Source organism: Geotrypetes seraphini, chromosome 11, assembly GCF_902459505.1.
Source record: "Geotrypetes seraphini chromosome 11, aGeoSer1.1, whole genome shotgun sequence".
Taxonomy (NCBI): Eukaryota; Metazoa; Chordata; class Amphibia; order Gymnophiona; family Dermophiidae; genus Geotrypetes; species Geotrypetes seraphini.
Genome location: NC_047094.1, coordinates 91,939,071 through 91,961,741, shown reverse-complemented (window position 1 = coordinate 91,961,741; position 22,671 = coordinate 91,939,071). Strand labels below are relative to the sequence as shown.

At 44.1% G+C, this 22,671-nt stretch overlaps 1 protein-coding gene across 1 annotated transcript in view; it reads right to left on the bottom strand.

The window, feature by feature from the left end:
- GATA5 (GATA binding protein 5) overlaps positions 1-22,671 on the bottom strand; it is a 79,544-nt gene that overhangs the window by 6,848 nt on the left and 50,025 nt on the right. The window contains exons 4-5 of the mRNA XM_033914982.1: positions 5,739-5,864; positions 734-821 (exon numbers count right to left, since the gene is read on the bottom strand). Of these exons, the coding sequence (XP_033770873.1) occupies positions 734-821; positions 5,739-5,864 (214 nt within the window). The remainder of the gene's footprint in view (positions 1-733; positions 822-5,738; positions 5,865-22,671) is intronic.

The window sequence follows — 22,671 nt, the reverse complement described above, 5'->3', positions numbered from 1 at the left end:
GATAGACCTGTAACCTCAAATTTCTTCAGTAAGCAATAGAGGAGAAAAATTGAGGGAAGAGAACCATGTGATTATTCTTGTGGGTGGTAAACTTCTTCCTTACTCATAAGTGCTCCATCAGTGAAAGAGAACTCCAACTTTTGAAATAGTGTTTTACCGTTCTGATTAAAAGGGTATGTTCTAGTTTTCTAATCCTGTTTGACTTGGAGTGATTTGGAGCTATAATTTGTATAATGGACAATTTGAACATTTCTTCAGCTGGAGGAATGGATATAGTGGAGTTATCACGTATTTTCTAAACTACAGACAATGTTTTCTTAATCCTTATCTTGAACTTATGGATTTGTTTGAAGTTGAGATGGATCTGACTGTTTTAAGATTTTCTCACCCTGATCGACAAAGTAGGTAAAAATTGGGACCTTGCATTCTGAAAGAAAGCAAGGTGGGTGACTTTTGGGGAGAAAGGATGATGCCTTACCTAACATCTGGTAAGACCATTGCCTAATGGACTCAAAAAGGAATTATCTACTTCAGTAGAAAAGTTGCAAATAACTTGCTACTACAGCGACCTAGAAATCTACATGATGACAATAGCTAAACATACCTTACACAATGTTAACTGTCAAATGTATTTATTTTTACTTAATTGTAATTTTCTTATAAATATATTTCCTGGATGTTTTCCCAGGCTCTTCAGAATTTTCTGTAATTTATAATGACTAGACAATGGTACCTGAAGAATTCTTGGCTTTCGTGATGCTTTTGGGTTTTCGTTTCCTTGTCTGAATGCTCTCTTTCTTCATTGCCAGGGGTCGTGGAACCTTAACAGTACCAGAAGTTAGAATCATTATTATTTTTTTTTTTTTTTATTTATTTATTTATAAAATTTTTACAATATTTCCAAGCATATACATCTTGTACAGTAAAGTGAGCTCAAAAGAAGAAATAAAATTACAAAATTAATATTAACTTCAAGGAAACACTAATCTAACTGATCTCACACTAGTCCTCAATATTATTGGATCCATAATTAAGAGTAGAACATATATAATTCAAATTAATTAAATAAGAAAAATCCTTATCTGACTAAAGTGCAGGAAACTAACTTTCCATGGACGTTGTTATTCCTTTTTCTAGACGTTTCATTGAGAGAAAGCTAATCAGTTGAGATGGCTCTGTAAATATATACTTCAATGATAGATATCTAACTACACATTTACATGGATATCTCAAAAAGAAAATACCCCCTATTTGTGTCACTCCAGGTTTTAGAATTAAAAATTCTTTCCTTCTTTTTTGAGTCTCTCTAGAGACATCAGGGAAAATCTGAATATGCTGTCCCAGGAAGTCTTTGGATCTATTTTTAAAGAAAAGTTTTAATATCCAATCCCTGTCTGGAGCCAAAGCAACAGACAACAAGAGAGTAGCTGGAACAGCCAATTCTCTATCTGATTGTTCCAGTATAGCCGAAATGTCCAATGACCTCTCCCGGGGTTCCTCAATTTTTTCTCCTTCTTTGAATTGGGGCTTAGCAGGTAGGTAATACACTCTTGTGAGAGGAGGTAAGGAGTTTTCAGGAATTTCCAAAATTTCCATAAAATATCTTTTCACCATTTCTCTAGGAGAAGTTGACAGGATTCTTGGAAAATTTATAAATCTCAAATTATTTATTCGACCATTATTCTCCTGCACTTCCAACTTCTTCCTGAGTAATATATTATCTTTAACCAGCATATCTTGATTTTGTTTCAGTAGCATTAACTCCTTATTTGTATTTTGTGTCTCTGTTTTAAATTGTAACATATCCTGCTTTACAACTTTTATTTCTTCCTTTTGTTCTTTTAATTCTTTATCCAAACTTTTTATTTGAGGATTTAAGGAATTCCCCAGATTCACTACCAAGTCCCATAATGCTTCGAGTGTGACTGTAGGAGGTTTTGTAGGTGAGAAAAGTTGTAATGGTGTAGTATCTGAATGTTCTGAAATTAGCTTTACCTCAGTGACGTCTTGTATTCCTCCAACCTCTGTTGTCCCGGTCGCAAGTCCCGATGTCATATTCAGCGAGCCCTCCATACTAGCCTCTGTGGACAAAGAAGAAACCACCTCCTCAGGTGGATTCTGGTCCCGTGGAGAGCTGGCAGCTTGCGGCGTCGGTTGGAGGGGTGGTGTCCTAACGTCGGGGCTAAGAGTGACATCATGCTCAGGGGAACCCACCGCACTACTCTCCGGCGGTATCCCCAACGAGCTAGCGCCCGACCCTTCTTGTTCCCGTTGTAGGCGTCGGAGAAAATCATCAATAGTGACCACTGGGGTTAAGGGTCGCCGGGAGGCTCCTCCGGTGTTCCTTCCTCGTCTTTTCGGCATTATTAAGAAAGAAAAACTTCAACGACGTCCTCACTTCAGTAGACATGGAATAAACATCTTAGATCCAATAATAGGGAGCAGGATCCGATCCGGGTCTATGTACCCCAAATGAAATTGCCACTGCCGGCTCCCGGGCTCCACGAGGCTCCTAAGGGGCACCCAAGGGGCCTTGCGTGCCCCTTAGGGCACGCCCCTTCGGCCACGCCCTTCGGCCGCGCGGCTGCGGCCGCAACCGCAGCAGCGGGTGCTTTTAAGTTGTCGGAGACGGACCCAGTGACGTCAGGGGTCCGTCTCTGTTAGTGCCTGTCAGCGCCGCCGACCAGGAAAAGGAAGCCGCCGCTGTGCACCCGGGACCAGCAACGGGACACCTCTCAGCTCTCCTCCAGTCCGGTAAACTGCTCCAGTGTGGCTACAGCAGCGGGTGCTTTTAAGTTGTCGGAGACGGACCCAGTGACGTCAGGGGTCCGTCTCTGTTAGTGCCTGTCAGCGCCGCCGACCAGGAAAAGGAAGCCGCCGCTGTGCACCCGGGACCAGCAACGGGACACCTCTCAGCTCTCCTCCAGTCCGGTAAACTGCTCCAGTGTGGCTACAGCAGCGGGTGCTTTTAAGTTGTCGGAGATGGACCCAGTGACGTCAGGGGTCCGTCTCTGTTAGTGCCTGTCAGCGCCGCCGACCAGGAAAAGGAAGCCGCCGCTGTGCACCCGGGACCAGCAACGGGACACCTCTCAGCTCTCCTCCAGTCCGGTAAACTGCTCCAGTGTGGCTACAGCAGCGGGTGCTTTTAAGTTGTCGGAGACGGACCCAGTGACGTCAGGGGTCCGTCTCTGTTAGTGCCTGTCAGCGCCGCCGACTAGGAAAAGGAAGCCGCCGCTGTGCACCCGGGACCAGCAACGGGACACCTCTCAGCTCTCCTCCAGTCCGGTAAACTGCTCCCAAGTTAGAATCATTATTACAATTCACTGCTTAGATGTTGCATACAGGCCTCTTGTGTTTACACAAACTGGGTAGTGCTTTCCAAGTGTCTGTCCTTCACTTTTTTTCCATTTTTCTCCACTATCTCCTTGGTGGAAGTCAGAAAGCTAGGCTGTTTCACTTCTCAAGGTAATTCTAAGCAAAATGTTTCTGACTTCCCTTTACACAATCTGCTGAGATATAGCTGATGTTAACAGCGCAGTTGGATCAAATGTACACCATGTTCAAATACAAAAATATTCCCTAAATAATCTGCTAGGTTTAGGATAAAATATAACTCTTGTTTCCTATGACACACTTCATCTGTCTAACCAATAATGTCAACGGTTGTAACTTGGTACAATGGAAGAATGAATGAAAGAGCTGGGGATCATCACTTCATTTATTTTCAAAATGATAGGGATATCAGAAGTTTCCAAGTTTATTGTAAATTTGATTGAACGCTTATCAGATACTAAGCGTTTTACAATAGTAAAATAAGGGTAAAAACAAATTTAAAACATCAACGATAAACAATCAAATTTCTTCACAGACAAGCACAAAACACAAAATAAAATGTACTAAGAAAGAGCAGGAGAGGAGGGAGAACTACAATAAGTACAGGAAAGAGAACATATATGGGAGAAAACCAAAAGGACTGAGGGGGTCAATGAGAAAAGAATAACTGGTTCAATAGTCAAAAGCATCAATGAATAGGAAGCTTTTTAAAGCTCCTTTAAATTTGTCTAAATAACATTTGCTGTGTCACTTTGTGTTGATTTCCTCAAAAAGGGTAAAACAACATTTTAAAAAATTTTACCTGTCAATACTCAAAGCAATTAAGCGGGTGGGAACCTCTCCTGTCTGCTTAAATTGCTTACCACTGCCTAAGTGGTGATATTCTGCAGCATTTACTGGACAATGCTGCTGAATATCGCCACAGACCACCGAAAAAAAGGGTGAGCGGTTCAGAGGTGGCACTGGGGGCGGCGTTAGGAAGGAGACGGGGGTTAAGTGAGTGCTGGTATTATTCAGTGCCGAGATCCACTAGGCTAAGTGGGTTAATTTAGGACAGCTCATAAGATATCCTAAATTAACCCGCATAGCTATTTTCTAACTTGAAAGCCCCCCTATCGCCATCCCAGCCTCAAAAAATTACCCCCCCTCACTCCTCCTCTCTCCCCCAACCTACAAGAATCAAAGATCCTCCCCTCTCCTCCTGGAATGAGCCCCAATCCCAACTCCCCTGAGCTCTAGGTAGGCCCTCGGACCTGCATGATGTCCATGGTGGTCTATGGAGGGTCGTTGGGGATAGAAGCAAAAGCCACTCACTCCTGCCCCTTATGTTTCACCTTAGAAAATGATGCAGTATTACATAAAGTAGAACAAGCTACCATAGCAGCCATTTGCAGAGGCCAGCCAGAAGAGGCAGGAGCAAGGGGGCTTTGCATCTGCCCCCTGTGACCTTCACGACCTAGCTCTGCCCCAGCCCCGCCCTCCCGCTACCTGCTCTCATCGGGCACGAGGGCATCCGCACATGTGTGGATGCAATGGCTTCACGTGCGTGTGATGTCATCACGTGGCATCTGCACATGCGGGGATGTCCTCCGGCCCAATGTGACTTCAAGGAAGCTTTTCAAAACCTGGACAAAGTGCCGGGTTTTGAAAAGCTGTCCGGACCCTTGAATATGTCCAAGGAAATCAGGACGTCCGGTAACCCTATGCTGGCTGAATATCAGGGGGAATATATTTTAGCACGCCTAAAACTTATCTAATGTGTGCAAAATGATTTAGGATAAACAAAGGAGCAGAGAAGACCAGGCCTTCAAATTAAAATCTTTAATGACAGAAATGAGAAGTGGAACAAGAAAACACACCCGACCCAGACTATGTTTCGACTACTGAGCTTGCATCAGGAGTCCTTAAGTTGTCCACCCAACAAAAAGACAAAGTAAATGAGTTTATGTAGCAATCTAATTCAGCAAAAACTGGCATCCAAAACCAGTTTGGTCTTCTCCTTTTTGTTTTCCTTTGCAAAATGATTTAGTGCATAGTCGAAAACAGACATGATGAAAGAGACAAATTGAAAAAAATGATGAGAAACAAAATCCATCAATCGGAGCAGAAAGATGTGAGAAGTGAACAAAGTTTAGTGGTTTCAGCCTGAAGTCTAAATAAAATAAAGTAAGCCCTTGTTCACACAGCACAGTACCACTTTTAAATGACTGAGAAAGTTAGCCATTATCCTTTAATAGCTGTGAATATACAGCCAATACAATAGAAAGACATTAGTAGAATCATTGCAAGGAAAATAAAAATATAGGGGGGAGGGGCTTAGGCTGATGTAATTTGTTGTGAAAAAATCTGATATTTTTCTGGCATCTGCCATGTTTGAGTTATTTGGTCCAGAATGTGGGACCTACCCCATGCAGTTTCATGTACAAGCCACAGGCATTACAAACTGGTTCTCCTTCTGCGTTCCTTCTCCAGAGAGTGGTGGTAGTGGTATGGCAATTGGTGCAGCAAAGACCAGCCCGCCTGGATGAGGACTGAAACAATGAAAAAGAGGTCACTTGAGAATAAACACTTGATTTACTCAGTTTTAGGCGCAGCCTTCCTAAATCAGGCTCCCAGTATCTTAGAAAGCTCTTATTTTGGGTGAATACTCAGTCTAATGCAGGGGTCTCAAAGTCCCTCCTTGAGGGCCGCAATCCAGTCGGGTTTTCGGGATTTCCTCAATGAATACGCATGAGATCTATGTGCATGCACTGCTTTCAATGCATATTCATTGGGGAAATCCTGAAAACCCGACTGGATTCCAGCCCTCGAGGACCGGAGTTGCCCACCCCTGATACAGAGGCTACAAGCTCAGTACATAGAACCTCTTCATGTATAGTTTCTCATTAGATAAGTTATTTTTAGGTAAAAGCTACATTGGGTAAAACTTCTGTAGATCAGACATTTTACTGGGTATACGAAAAGAGTAATGGCCTTATTCTGTCTAGGCAGTGGCATAGCGAGGGTGAGAGGCACACGGGGCCCCTCTTCTCCAGTCCCCTACTCCTTCCCCGCCCCCCTGCCAAGCGTGCGCGACCCTTCCCCGTACCTCTTTAACTTTCCCGATGTGAGCAGCATTGTCTGCTGCCTGTGTTGGCTGCTTCTCTGATGTCACTTCCTAGGTGAGGGACCCAGAAGTGACATCAGAGGGAAAGCCGACGCTGATGCAGGCAGCAGGTTGGAGTTGTTTCTCGTGCTGGCAAAGAGCTAGAGGTGCGGTGGGGTGCTTGCGCTGCAGGGGGAGGAGTGGGAAGATGCGGGGGGGGGGGGCAGAGAGGAGGATGGGTGCTGGCACCAAGGGTGGACCGCACCCCCCCCTTAATACATCACTGTGTATAGGATGCCTACATTAGGCTCTTCTAGGTGCCCTAATTAGGGATGCTTAACATTAATTGGCTTAATTGGCACGGTATTTGACCGCGCCAGTTTTCATCCAGTCAGAAAGAATTTAAATTAACAATTTAGAGTTTGGTGCCGAACTCATAGGATGCCTAAGTCAAAGCACCCTGCTATGCTTAACATACCTACCTGAAAAGTAGACACAATTAAAGGCAGTGAATAGGCATGGTTGATTTATTTAATTAAATTTTATTTTTAAAATTTATTTCCTGTCTAACACCTAAGCAGGTAACTAATCAACATACATAATTTGTTAACAGACAAAACCATAAAATCAGTACCATCCTCTAACCCTCTCTCTTATTATCACTAAGGGCTAGATTCACTAACCCGACTCTCCATGGCCGATCCGTGCAGGCCCAACCAATTCATGAAACAAAAAAATTTAAATGAGGACGATCGGAGGAACGCCCCCTCCCCCCCCCCGACCGCACGGATCGCTAGTGTGCGATCCTAACACATGCACAGGAAGTCATCATGCCGCTGTATCGCGTGATGGTGTGCCCGCATCTGGAGTACTGTGTCCAATTTTGGTCACCATACCTCAAGAAGGACATGGCAATGCTTGAGAGGGTTCAGAGGAGAGCGACGAAAATGGTAAAAGGGATGGAGAATCTTTCTTACGCAGACAGGTTAGAAAGGCTGGGGCTCTTCTAAGAACATAAGAACATAAGAAGCGCCATCTCCGGATCAGACCTTCGGTCCATCAAGTCCGGCGATCCGCACACGCGGAGGCCCTGCCAGGTATACACCTGGTTTATTTTATAGCCAACCATACTTTATATGCCTCTCTCAAGGAGATATGCATCTAGTTTGCTTTTGAAGCCTAGGACTGTCGATTCTGCAATAATCTCCCCTGGGAGAGTATTCCAGATGCCAACCACTCTCTGTGTGAAGCAGAACTTTCTGACATTAGTCCTGAACTTGTCCCCCCTTAGCTTCATTTCATGTCCTCTTGTCCGTGTCAAATTGGACAATGTAAATAATCTTCTCTGCTCTATTTTGTCGATTCCTTTCAGTATTTTGAAGGTCTCGATCATATCCCCACGCAGTCTCCTTTTCTCAAGGGAGAACAATCCCAGTGTTTTAAGTCGATCCTCATATACCAGTTTCTCCATACCCTTCACTAGTTTGGTTGCTCGTCTCTGCACCCTCTCCAGCAGTTTTATATCCTTCTTTAGGTAGGGAGACCAATGTTGGACGCAGTATTCCAAGTGGGGTCTGACCATTGCCCTGGAGACATGATAGAGACTTTCAAGATCATGAAAGATATAGAGAAGGTAGAAAGGGACAGATTCTTCAGCCTATTTGGAACCACAAGAACAAGGGGGCACTCGGAGAAATTGAAAGGGACAGGTTTAGAACCAATGCCAGGAAATTCTTTTTCACTCAAAGGGTGGTGGACACCTGGAATGCGCTTCCAGAGGTTGTAATAGGACAAAGTACTCTACCGGGCTTCAAGGAAGGATTGGATAAATTCCTGAAGGACACGGGGGTTGAGGAGTACAGATAGAGGTAGAGATAAGTTATGAAAGGGCTTATAGAGAAGGATAAGGGGATTAAAAGGGCTTAGACACCGGTCACCTTACAGGTCATGGACCTGATCGGCCACTGCGGAAGTGGACTGCTGGGCGCTATGGACCTCTGGTCTGACCCAGCGGAGGCAACTTCTTATGTTCTTATGGTTGTTTTTGGTTGTTTTTTCACTGGCCTCGACTCTCCTGCTCTCCCAGGGAAGGGCGATCCCCAGCGGCAGCAGCCTCTTCCCCTTACCTTATCTTACTTTATAGCAGGGGATTTTTAAAAGCAGGCAATTATTGACTCTCCTGCTCTCTGCCGCCCTTCCCCGCAGTGCAGCCCCGCTTTAAAACCACGGGCTCGCACTGCAGGGAAGGGCGGCAGAGAGCAGGAGAATCGGAATGGCAAGAGCAGGGCTCGGCTGGAAGGGGCAGAGAGCAGAGCGGCAGAGATGGGCTGCAGGGCTGGGATTTCAGGCCCGAGGACAGTCGGAAAGGACGTTTGCAACCGGACCCCAGCAGTTGCTTCTTGTGTCGATCGGCCAGCCCAGTCGGTTTCCGAGATTTCTTTAGTAAATCGCATCCCTGCCTACTTTGCAAGCGGTTCTCCTCATTTGCATACGTGGATCGTCATCAGATCGGCACAGAGGTAAGTGAATCAGGCCAGAGTAAAATCGGGTCGCAAAGGGGTCACAAACCGATCGGTACATGATTGGTTTGCTTAGTGAATCTAGCCCTAAATCAGCAGTGGAACTCATGCACATACAAATGGGCTTTAAGCAACCACCTAAATTGCTCAGTGTTCATACATAAGCACAACCTACCCAGCAATGAATTCCACAAGCCTGAAAGTCCTATTGAAAAGGCAACTTGGCTTGTTGTCGCATAATGTACTGTATCTACCATCAATCTCATTGCTGTTTCTGACCTTAATGATCTACTGGGCATATAATGTATATCAGGGGTGTCCAACCTGCAGCCCAAGGGGCGCATGTGGCCCCGTGAAGAATTTTGTGAGGCCCCGGTTGAGGGCAATGCAATGTTTTCCTCTGCTGCCCCTGGGTATTTACCATCTTGCCGGCTCCCTCCTCTGTCTTTCTGCAGTGTTTGTGCATTTGTGCGGCCCCAGAAACATTTTTTTCGGCTAGTGCGGCCCAGAGAACCAAAAGGTTGGACACCCTTGCTGTATATGGTGCTCGTCCATACTTTTGATGAATTATCAATAGAGAATGACATGGTGGCAGTTACCCGCGGGTAGCCGCAAGTAATCTGCCGAAACGGTGGGGGGGGAAAAAGTGCTCACTGTGGGCACGGGGACAAGGTCATCCACCGCCCTGTGGAGTGGTGAATGGCCTTGTCCCTGCAGTTTCGCCACAAAGAGAAGGTAAGGGAAAGGGAGGGAGGGAGGGAGATGCACGGCCAGCTGGCATGAGAGGGGGGCTTCTGGACCGCGCGCTCGTTCACTGCGCATGCTCACCATTCAAGGCGATGAATGGCCTTGTCCCCGATCTCGCAGTGACCTTTTTTTTTTTTTGTTACCGTTTTGGCGGGTAACAACCACCATGTCATTCTCTAATCAGTAAGTTTAAAAGTGGTTTACAATAAAAAAAAAAAAGTCATTGCAAAACAATAAAAATTCAATATGATCACAATATCCATTAAAAAATACATCAATCAAATATATATAAAAAAAGAAAAAACAGCCACGTCAACAAGATTTTAACAAACTGAATAATAACGCGCAGCACAAAATAGTAAAATGAAAATATTCATAATGAAAATCAATATATATATTTCAATAAGATAAGGAAAAGAAAAAGAAAACAGAAAATTATATCAATCAAATATCAGAGAAAGTAGAAGAAAACAGCAATATTGTCAAAATGTTATGAAATATTGAAAAGGCAGACAGACCAGAAATAGCTGAAGGTAAATTTTTAAAGAGACCAACATCCCTTGTTAGTTTTGCCTTGGGGGAAAAGGGGGGGGGGAGGGGAGCATCAACCATTAAGTGCACTTTTCTAAAACTTACCCCCACTTCTATTAAACTGTGCTAGCAATTTTTAGCGCAGAGAGCCGTGCTGAATGGCCTGCGCTGCTCCCGATACTCATCGGAACTCTATGAGCGTCTGGAGCACCGCGGGCCATTCAGCACGGCTCCCTGTGCTAGAAACTGCTAGCACAGTTTAATAGAAGAGGCCCTTAGACTTCCCAGGTGGCAGGTGTAAATCCCAACAGATGTATTCTTCTAAACTGAGGAATACACTGACGCTAGTCCCGTCTAGAACATGCTCAAGTCCCATCCCTTAGCCATATAGATGTCTAAAACACAAATAGCCCTTCTAAAATAAGCACTCTCCCCCTATTTCTATACACATGTGGCCACAATTTGAAATTTAACACACAAAGCTGGGCATACAAATTATAGAAGTCTATCAGTTACACACATAACTTAATTAAATAATTAGCTGCTAATTGGCATTAGCAGCCAATTATTGGCTATAATTGGTGACAATCGGCACTAATTAGCAGTTATATGGATAACTGCCCTTAGCTGTGCATGCAAAATGCATTGAGGGGCATAATCGAAAGGGACGTCTAAGTCCGTTTGCGTCTAAGTCGCAAGTCGTCCAAAGTGAAAAATCCGTCCAAAATTTTTTTGTTTCGAAAATCTTCTAATTATATGTCCTGCCGATCTGATTGTCCAAGCCGCTAAATCGTTCATCTTTATAACACATTTCCGTCCAACTTTTCGTCCAAGTCAAAAACGCCTAGAAAAGCTCTGTTGGACTTGGGAGGGGTCTGCAAAGTGATGGACTGCACACCCAGACATGCCACCTAAATAGTGGGGTACCTTACAGGGCACTGCTGTGAACTTCACAAAAAGGGTGCCATGTCTTCTCCTCACTACAGCTCCCTTATAGGTCATGGTGAGCCCCTCAAACCACCTGCAGAATCCCCTAGAACACCCCAATAGCCCTTATGGCTGCAGGAGCCACTTATATGCCAGTACAAAAGGGTTTGGGGAGTGTATAGGGGAGTGCACATATTTCATTATCAATGCAGTGATTACAGGGGCTTATGGGCTTGGGTCCTCCTCTGCATGAGTCCCTAACCCATCCCCAAGATGGCTTAAGCCACCTCTGTGCTGGACGACTAGGCTTTCCTATGCCAGGCAGCCAGGTGATGATGGTCTGGAGGCTGAAATTTAAAGGTGTGATTAATATTTTTATGGGGGGGGGGGGTCGGTGATCACTGGGGTAGCATGGGGGGTCTGTTTTATGTGTTTGCAGTGCTTATCTGGTGACTTTAGGTGGGTTTTTGTGACTTAGACCATGTTTTACATGTTCTAAATAACAACGTCCAAGTTCCATCTAGGCTCTGTTGTAAAACTTTCTGTTATACATGCTGTATGACTAAGTCTAAGCCGGCCCATGTCCTGCCCAACTCCCGCCCTCGACACTCCTCCTGAAACGCCCCATTTAGCTTTAGTCGTTCAGTGGCAGTATGAAGGCCTAGGTCATTTTTAAATACGTCCAAAACCCGGTTTTATTATTGGCACTTGGACAATTTTGACTTATGATCATCCAAGTGCCGACTTAGGCCGGTTTTTGGATGTTTTTCTCTTTCGATTATGAGCCCTATAACATATAACTGCATGGAGGGGGAGGGGGTGTGTGGACCCGGGCAGCTCAGAGTGTGCCTATCTTATTTATTTAGTTTTTATTTATTGTATCTTTAATGCATCATTTTTGTAAACCGCTTAGAAACCTCACGGTTATTAGCGGTATATAAGAATTAAATTAAATCAAAAAAAATCTTACGCATGTAGTTTATAAAATGCTATCAGGTACACACTTGACAGCAGTTAGTCATGAGCATTTAGGCCAACTTTTGAGTTAGCATAAGTGCGTGTGCCAAAATGTAGGCGCATAACTTCAGACTTACATTAGTATTCTATAATGGTGATTACATGTGTGATTGCCAATGTAGAATTTGCTCTTAGCACATCATCCCTAGTGTCAAACTTTAGGAGATATTTTGAGAACTACCCCTAGAGCAGGGTGTCAGAGTCCCTCCTCGAGGGCCGCAATCCAATCGGGTTTTCAGGATTTCCCTAATGAATATGCATGAGATCTATTAGCATACAATGAAAGCAGTGCATGCGAATAGATCTCATGCATATTCATTGGGGAAATCCTGAAAACCCGACTGGATTGCAGCCCTCGAGGAGGGACTTTGACACCCTTGCCCTAGAGGCTCTCTCAACTTGTACCTAGACAATGCTTCTACTCAGGTTGGATAATTACATGGAAGGTGGCACATAATATATATAATATATTATGAATAAGCTGCTTATCTTTTTCTCTAGTAAAGTGTGAATATACCCTTAGTCCTAGGCCAGTGTAATGGGAATGTACCCTATTCATATGCCTTAGTCCGAGGGCAATACAATGTGAATGTACCTTATGGCAATGTAATGTGAACTCCTCTCGTATGAGGAAAGACTAAAACTGTTAGGGCTCTTCAGCTTGGAAAAGAGATGGCTGAGGGGAGAAATGATTGAAATGTACAAAATCCTGAGTGGAACAGAACAGGTACAAGTGGATCGATTTTTCACTCCGTCAAAAATTACAAAGACTAGGGGACACTTTGTGCCTCTCTCTGCCCGGTTATCCAGCTCTCCGCACCTAACCGAGTCCTCACTTCCCCAAAGCCGACCAACGTGCCACAGTGTTACATGCACAGATTCTTTCACCTTGCCCACTCATCACTCATTGGTTCGAAAGCAAGGGAAAAAAACCCCCCCAACCATCCTGCATTCATTGGCCGGCAGCACGCACTGCATTTTTTCTCCTCATAGGCCCACCCAGTAACCTTGTTGACTTGGAGGGAGGGACAAGTCACATGCGAGTCTGTAGGATTCGGTGAACCTAAGAGGCTGATGCTTAGAGAGCCAGGCCCAGAAGAGCAGTAACGCAAAAAAAAACCCCCCAAAACACCAAAATTATTTGCGGATATGTTTAGCGCACACCTCAACATCTGCGCACGGGATACAGTGTGAAAAGTCTCTGGCCAGAAGGTGTAGCCAGACAGCTGATCTAGTGCTGACCCAAATCCAAATTGAGTGAGTCCAAAAAATTTAATCTCATCTTGCTCCCTCCCAAAGTAAATACCTGTCCATCTTGTGCTGCTACTGCAGCATGAATCTGGCCTCCCTAAGGCAGCGCGGGACCTCTCAGCTGCAGCATGTTGATGTTTCTGTAGCGATCTGCCGTCAAAGGAAGTTGTTACTTCCTACTAAGGCACCAACTTACTCTAAGGGCAGGACCTAGAGCTGCTTACTGCCACGCACCAGACCACCAGATACACCTACATGTGGAGGAAGAAAAACCAGGCCAAAAAAAATTCTGAACCCAATTTTTTTTTCTTGGGTTTTCCTCCTCTACAGGTGGGGGTGCGTCTTAAGGTCCGAAAAATATGATATATCGAGTGTTGTTTGAGTAATTATGTAGATTCTCAAGTGAACGCTACTGTGTGATCTTCCATGACAGTACTCGGAGCCAAAAAAGTGACGGGTTTTCTGAATGTAAAACCCGTCACATTTTTGGCTCCGAGTACCATCACAAGATCACACAGTAGCGTTCACTTGAGACTCTCAAGACTCCATGTTGAGTCATTGAGTTATTGGATGAATAAAGTCATTTGAACCATTGGATGAGTAAAAGGACATATTTTTCATAATTTGTGGTCATCAATCTGATTAGGACAATTCCATTCCTTACTGTATGTGTTCTAGAATATCAAGCACAAATTCCAATGATTGCCAATTAACTGCACTAATTGATTAATTATTAACATCAATTTATTGCAAGTTAATGGCTTGTAGCTAATTAAATTGTGGGTGCATCTTTCATCAGTGTGAAAATTTTGGCCCCCATTTTTGGTGCTGTAGAATAGTGCACACTCTTTGTGAATAGTGCATTATATTCTATGGGTGCCTTAGCAGTTAGCGTGCACTAATCTTTATTGCACGCTAAATTGATTAGTGCGTGCTAAATCAGTTAACGCGCCTTAGTAAAAGGACCCCTATAAATGTTACACAAAGCAGCCTCAAAGACTCAACAAGCATAGTAGGCAGCCTTAGCTGAACAAATTATGCTATACTGGAGCACAGAATTATATCACTGGCTATTACCAGAAAACAAAATATCGTATTTTTCGGACCATATGACACACCGGATCATAAGACGCACCTACATATAGAGGAGGAAAAACCAAGAAAAAAATATTTGGTTCAGATTTTTTTTCTTCTTGGTTTTTCCTCTACACGTAGGTGCGTCTGGTGCTGGGAAGCCCGCAGCCCAAAGCTGCCCAAAGCCCACAGCCCGCAGTCGCTCGCAGCCTGAAGCCCCCAGAAGCTGCCCACAGCCACCCGTAGCCCAAAGCTGCTCACAACCCGAAGCTGCCCACAGCTCCCCCAGTACCTTTTTTAGTGGCGGTGGTCCAGCGCAGTCTCCTGCGTTGAGTGTCGCTCTTCTAAAACAAAGGCAGCTGTTTAGGAGACCGCATGGACCACCACCCCTAAAAAAGGTACGGGTGGGGAGGCGCACAGTGTATTTGGTCCATAAGACACATCCCTTTTCCACCCCCTTTTTGGGGGTGGAAAAAGTGCGTCTTATGGTCCAAAAATACAGTATTTCTATATTTTTCTGCTCGTTTTCATTTAACAGCAACAACAGTTCCTATGTCATTTCAATCAAATGCACACCCCTAGTGGAAGGAAATGCTTTCTTAAATTACACTTGAAATGATCAAGTCCGCCACATGCCTATGACAAGCTTCTGTCTTCCCTTCAAGCAGCCATGTTTTAAGGCTAAGATATTTTGTACCTGCATGGAAAGGGATCCTCCTTTACAGTCAGCTATGATGCCCATACCACAAGAGACAGAGGGGCAAACTATGAGGGGCCGCTGAAAAGTTCTCAGCCCAACCAAGAAGAGAGTGATGTGGAGTCGTGAAACTTCAGTTAATACAGAATCATGCAGCTAAGCTCATTTTTGGGAAACAAAAGTATGATTATGTTTCCCCTTTGTTTATAAAGCTTCACTGGCTCCCAGTTCGCTTTAGGATCCAGTTTAAATGTGCATGCATAATCTTCAAGCTTCTCTATGGAATATTTGATCCTTTTGTCTCCTTATGTTCGAATACCCTTAGACTTTGCCATTTGAGAAACACACAAATATATAAATTAGCCTTCCCTTCCAAGTTAAGGGAATTAAATCCGCTGGGAAGCTCAGTCGATCTTTTGTTTTCAAGTTTGTAGAGATATGGAATGAACTTTCTGATTCCATTAGGCTTTTAGGTCAGCTGCAATTATTTTGTAAATTCCTGAAAACTATGTTGTTCTCACAATTTTTAAATGGTTTAACTACAGCCTGAACGAAATGATAATATTATAGTTATTTTTCTTATGCTTTTCTTATGTACTTTAGTTTTTAATTAGTTCTTCCTTCTCCTATGTTTTCTGCTGTGCACTCTAGTCTTAATTATATGTGAACCGAGTCAAGCTTCACTGGGAGATGACCCGGTATATAAACCAAAAAATTAGATTAGATTAGATTCTTGACACTTTTCATTTAGTTTCATTTCATATCATATCATTGAAACAAAAAGTGTCAAGAAAAGTGTGGAATAACGTGTAAATTTTGTGGCTCCACATCATTCTCTTGGTTGGGCTGAGAACTTTTCAGCGGCCTCTGGTATTGTGATGTCATAATGCCTCATTCCACTAATGCCTAAGAGCCAACCTCACCGGTGATGTCACAATGGCTTGGTTTCCCTATACTTACAGCCCTGTGTACGCCTTTCAGCGCTATAGAAATAATAAATAGTAGTAGTAATAGAACTTGTGCCCATGTACTAGATGCATTTATTTGCCTCATTGAAACGAAATGTGTCAAGAAAAGAGTGGAATAACTTGTAAGTTTCGTGGCTCCACATCATTCTCTTGGTTGGGCTGAGAACTTTTCAGCAGCCCCTCACATTGTGCTCAGCTCTAGTTTCTAGAGGAGCAGGGGTTAAACTGTCCAGCTCAGAGTCTCACCATAATGTGTAGCAGCAAGAGAAAATGTACAGTATTTGAACAATTTTAATAGAAGCATTTTAAGTAGGTGTAAAGTATGGATTCCATGTTTCTGTATTTTGCAGTGCCCTGGTATGCAGTGGTCAGGTGTCTGAGAGTTATTTTTCAGCCTTGGGAAAGTTATTTGTGACCGTCAGCAACGGGGGAGCTGACAGGTCCACACTTTTACTGTTTGATTGAGCCCATTAAAGAATTTCACTCTTGTTTACTTTTCCAGTATTGCTTGATAGTACGACCGTGGCATTGTGATAAATGGGGTGGAAGGAGTTGGAATGAGAGAGGAAAAGTTTCACAAGGTTAAGCGTTGGGAACATAGGCACTTGCGATTGTTTCCCTTTGGTTGATGTACAAATATCGTATGTGCAAACTTCCCTCTTTCCCTCCCCCCCCCCCCCACCAATCTATGCCAGCAGGAACTGTGCACTTGAAGGTCCCGATGCAAAGGCTAATGTTTTGTGCCTGTGGAGGGTTGGGGGTGGAGGGGGTGGCTGGGGAGAGATGGAAACCCATTCAAGGCTACTCCAGAGGGACACCAACTGCAGTTTTTCATTCCTAATTTCAGAACCATTCCCTATTAGAAGAAAAGAGAGCAAGAGAACTCCTGCATTTCTCCTTCATGGCTTTCTGGTTTCTCTTTCGTGTACTGGGTCTGTTTACAAAATTCTTGTTGGATGTGAAGAGAATGTACTGCTCCCGCCCTAGAGCATGTAAATCTTAATTTCTGTTTCATTCTGTCTTAATCCATTTCATTTTACTGTAAACAGCTATGAATTTGTGCTGATGGGTGAAATCAAACTTGAAACTGAGAGACAGATAAATGAAAAAACTAAAGAGGTTAGGGCTCTTCAGCTTAGAAAAGAGACGGCTGAGGGGAGATATGATTGAAGTCTACATAATCCTGAGTGTTGTAGAATGGGTACAACTGGATCAATTTTTTTTTTTTTTTTTTTTTACTGCATCAAGATTTACAAAGACTAGGGAACACTTGATGAAGTTACAGAGTAATACTTTTAAAACCAATAGGAGGAAATATTTTGTCACTCAGAATAGTTAAGCGCTGGAATGCGATGCCAGAGGATGTGGTAAGAGCGGTTAATGCAGCTGGTTTTAACAAAAGGTCTGGACAAGTTCCTGGAGGAAAAGTCCATAGTCTGCTATTGAGGCACACATGGGAGAAGCCACTGCTTGTCCTAGATTGGTGACATGGAAATGCTGCTACTATTTGGGTTTTTGCCAGGTATTTGTGACTTGAATTGGCCTCCGTGAAGATGGGATACTAGGCTAGATGGACCATTGGTTCGTTATTCTTATGTTCTTAAAACAGTGATCAGATGAATACTTAGGGCTCCTTTGACTAAGCTGTGGTAGCGTTTTTAGCACGCGCTAACCCCTGCGCTACACAGAAAAACTAACGCCAGCTCAATGGAGGCGTTAGCATCTACCGCACGTGGCATTGTAAAGCGCTACAACAGCTAGCGCAGCTTAGTAAAAGGAGCCGTTAATGTGAAGACAGTATATAAATGCACTAGATAACACAGTTGCCATCCCAGAAGAGCTTACAAAATTACCTTTCTCTTTTCTCCTCATATGTAGGTAGCCTGTGTTTCTATTTATATCATACTCCAAGCGTGCATTTTTCAACTTATTACCTACTTCGTAGGGTGTCAGCGTATCCCACTATTGACCTCCTTGGCAGGTCATATTTGCTATATAAATATTTATTACTATGCATTTCGCTTAGCACCTAATTATTGTTGAGAAAGATTATGGCTTGTGCTTTCCAAAATGCTTTTCACGGACATAGATTAGAGAAAAGTATTTGTAAAATTGAATCCAAAGTACAAATTCTATTATATGTAATACAAATTGTGGATTGTAATAAAAAGGTTGAATACTTTAACCATGATACTAAAGAACATAAGAATTACCGCTGCTCGGGTCAGACCAGTGGTCCATCCTGCCCAGCAGTCCGCTCGTGCGACGGCCCCTAGGTCAAGACCAGTGCTCCAAAGGGGCCGTCGCGCGAGCGGACTGCTGGGCAGGATGGACCACTAGTCATTTGTAAAATTTGAAAAATTTAGACTGCAAATTAACATCACATCAGTTGGCAAAGACCTGTTCTTTCTTACAGATTAATACCTATGTTCCAGGGCACCCTAAAATAATCAGAAGTATGAAAAAGCTTAAGGAAAATTTAAAAAACCAACAAATAAACAAGTGGCCAAAAAAGCAAACAGGATGCTAGGAATTATTAAAAAAAGGGATGGTTATAATGCCCCTGTATCACTCCATGGTGCGACCTTTTCTGGAGTATTGCGTTCAATCCTGGTCTCCTTATCTCAAGAAAGATATAATGGTGCTAGAAAAGGTTCAAAGAAGAGCGACCAAGGGGATGGAACTCGTCTCGTATGAGGAAAGACTAAAACAGTTAGGGCTCTTCAGCTTGGAAAAGAGACGGCTGAGGGGAGATATGACTGAAGCCTACAAAATCCTGAGTGGAGTAGAACGGGTAAAAGTGGATCGATTTTTCACTCCGTCAAAAATTGCAAAGACTAGGGGACACTTGATGAAGTTACAGGGAAATACTTTTAAAACCAATCAGAGGAAATTTTTTTTCACTCAGAGATTAGTTAAGCTCTGGAATGCGTTGCCAGAGGTTGTGGCAAGAGCGGATAGCATAGCTCACTGTTCTTAAACCGCCGGTCCGCGGACCGGTGTCGGTCCGCAGGAAATTTCTGCCGGTCTGTGCACGGCCAGCAAGATTGCTGCTGCTGCTAAACCCGACAGGAAATCTTCTTTCCGATGTCAATTCTGATGTTGGAGAGGACGTTCTGGGCCAGCCAATCGCTGCCTGGCTGGCCCAGAACGTCCTCTCCGTCAGAATTGATGTTGGAAAGAAGACTTCCTGTCGGCTTTAGCAGCAACAGCAGGGCGGTAAGATAGCAGCCAACAGGGAAAGGAAGCAGGGAGGCTTTTTTTTTTTTTTGCACGGCAGGGAGGGAAGGAGGTAGACAGGCATGCAGGCTGGCTTCTGGGGTGGGGTGGGACAAAGTGTGGAAGGCAGTGAGAGGGACATAGGAAGGAGGCACTGGGGGCACTAAACACAGGAAGGAGCACTAAGGACATGGGAAGGAGGCACTGGGAGCACTAAAGATATGGAAAGGAGGCACTGGGGGCACTACAGACAGGAAGGGGCACTAAGGACATGGGAAGGAGGCACTGGGGGCACTAAGGACATAGGAAGGAAAGAGGGAGGGAATAGAAAGGGACAATTCTTGGGCCTGAATGCAGAAAGAAAGAAAAGAAGAAAGGAAAAAATTCAGAAGGAAACACAACCAGAGACTCATGAAATCACCAGACAGCAAAGGTAGGAAAAATGATTTTATTTTCAATTTAGTGATCAAAACGTGTCAGTTTTGAGAATTTATATCTGCTGTCTATTTTTCTATAGTTACTGAGGTGACCGAGCTCGTGGAAACGGGGTTTTTAAATTTTAGTCCTAGTAGTTTGCTGGTCTACAAACTAATTATTTTATTTCTGCCGGTCCACGGGTGTAAATAGGATGAAAAACACTGGCGTAGCTGGTTTTAAGAAAGGTTTGGATAATTTCCTGGAGGAAAAGTCCATAGACTGTTATTGAGAAAGACATGGGGGAAGCCACTGCTTGCCCTGGATCAGTAGCATGGAATATTGCTACTTCTTGGGATTTGGCAAGGTACTAGGGACCTGGATTGGCCACTGTGAGAGTGGGCTATTGGGCTTGATGGACTATAGGTCTGACCCAGTAAGGCTATTCTTATGAGTTTGAATTTAATTCCAATAAATCAGTCCTCAAGGCATACCTAGCCAGTGAGGCTTTCAGGTTAGCCGTGGTGAATATGCTTGAGATACATTTTCATACAACGGAAGTAGGCCATACATCTCATGCATATTCATTACAGATTTCCTAAAAATCTGACTGGCTAAACGTGTCCCAAAAGCGGGGCTGAGAATCCCCCTGTAATAAATGAAACCGTTGCCTGGAACAGGCTGAGAAGAGCCAAAGAAAAATGAAACATTTATTCTAACTTCCATAGTCCCCTGCAGTTTTTATCAAAATTGAATCTATTATTTAATACAGCTCTATCGCTTTCTTCACTCCCTCCCTCCACCCCTGCCATTCCACATTAGTAAAGCTTAATGCTATTCTGTTTGTGATTTAACTCTCTATCTCTCAATTTTATAAATGGTACCTAACTTACCCTCTCTTTTACTAATGCATAACACAGGTTTTAGCACCGGCGGCGGTGGCAACTGCTCTGACGCTTGTAGGAATTCTACCACGCTGCTGGCGCTAAAACTTGCGCTATGCATTAGCAAAATAGGGGAGTTAACTATTTAAAAATGAAAATTCTTTGGATGGTAGGCACCTAACTTGGTACATGCCTTCCGCTTTCAGATAAGTGCCTAATCCAAGGCACCTACTAGAAAGTAGGCATGATTAGGGGCAGATAATGGGCGGATCATGGGTGTGGGTGTCTAAAGTGGACTTAGGTGCCAGTAGTTAGGCCATGAAAATCCCCGCATAAATAGTGCACGCCTAGGTTCAGGCATCTACTGGGGCCTAATTCCACTTTAGGCATCATTCTATGAACAGCGTCTAACTTGAGACTGATATGCAGTGACGTGCCGCATTCCTAGGTGCCTATGATTTAGTGCCCTTTATAGAATTGATATGGTTACCATATTTATGAAGGGAAAAAACAGAGACCCCCGCCCATACTATACCTACAGTCCCACCCACAACCCTGCCCACACTCCATCCATTTCCTTGGTCCCCATTCCCATCCTCTCTGTACCTTTTTAGTGCTTCTATCTCTCTCTCCCTTCTTCTAACCCTCCTCCCCCAAAGATGCTTTTCTGTTTTTCTCATTCCAACTCCCTCTCCCATGGGTGTTTCTTTCTTTCTTTTTTTCTCTCTTACTCTCCTTCCAACCCCGAATCTCCCTACTGCAGGTGCTCCTTTCTCTCCTTCCAACCTCCTCTCCTGTTCTGTCTCTTTCCTTCCATCCAGCACTACTCTACTCCATACTCTTTTTTCTAGCACTCTTTCCTTTCCATAATGCTTCTCTAGCCCTCCCTACATGATGTTTCTCCAGCCCTCCCTCTTTTCATGCTGTTTCTCCATCTCCCTCCCTCCCTCTCTCTTTCCCTCCATCCATGCTGTTTCTCCAGCCCCCATCTCCTCTCTCCTCCGATGCTGCTCTCTAGCTCCCTACTCCTCCACCTACCTCTTCCCTGGGCCAGCTGCAGTTATTGAATCTTCGGGAAGCAGGCAGCAGTAGCAATGAGATAATCCTGCTGCTGCCAGCCTGCCTCGGAAGCCGCCTGTCTGCAAGTCCCGCCTATATGGGTACAGGAAGTTGCTGAAGAGAGGCGACTTCTGTGGCAGGCCAGCGAAAGCAGGCTTATCTCGCTGCTGCCGGCTGCCTGAAGATTAAATTACCAGATAAAGAAACCATACATTTAGAAACATATTGCCACAGATATTTATGCTTGAAGATTAAATTACAGCAGCCGGCCCAGAAAAGAGGTAGGTGGGGGAGTTGGGAAAGCCAGCTAAACCCTGATAGACTCCCCCATTAAAAAAAAAAACTGTCCTGGCACCCAGACAGCCCTCAAAAAAGAGGGTATGTCCGTGCTTTCCTGAAAGTCTAGAAACCCTAAGAATCGGGCTCTAAATACCAATAGTTGGAATTTACAAGCACCGATTGGTTCTAATTTGCAGTTGTACGCCTATGTTATAAACAGAGGGGGGTCAACATTTAACCAGTGGGAGGTAGCCCGCATAACTGCTCTCAGCGCTGACCCCCAAATATTCAATGTCGGACCATTTCCAGTGACCAGCATTGAATATCCGGGGGTGGGGGATGGGGGAGGGGGTTGGCCTAGTGTTTAGGACTGGTACCTCAGCACCCTGAGGCTGTGAGTTCCATCCCAGCCTGCTCCTTGTGACTCTGGGCAAGTTGCTTTACACTCTGTTGCCTCCAGGTACCACAGTGAGATTGGGATAATTTATTTAAGAGTACCTGATTGCTATCTAATGTACCGTAATGTACCGTAAACCACTTTGGGTGAAACTCTTCGTGAAAACAGCAATTGATAAAGCCAAATAAATAATAATGGGGTCCTTTTACTAAGGCGCACTAGCCTTTTTAGCGCAAGCTAATATTTAGCGCTAATATTGGGCAAAGGTAG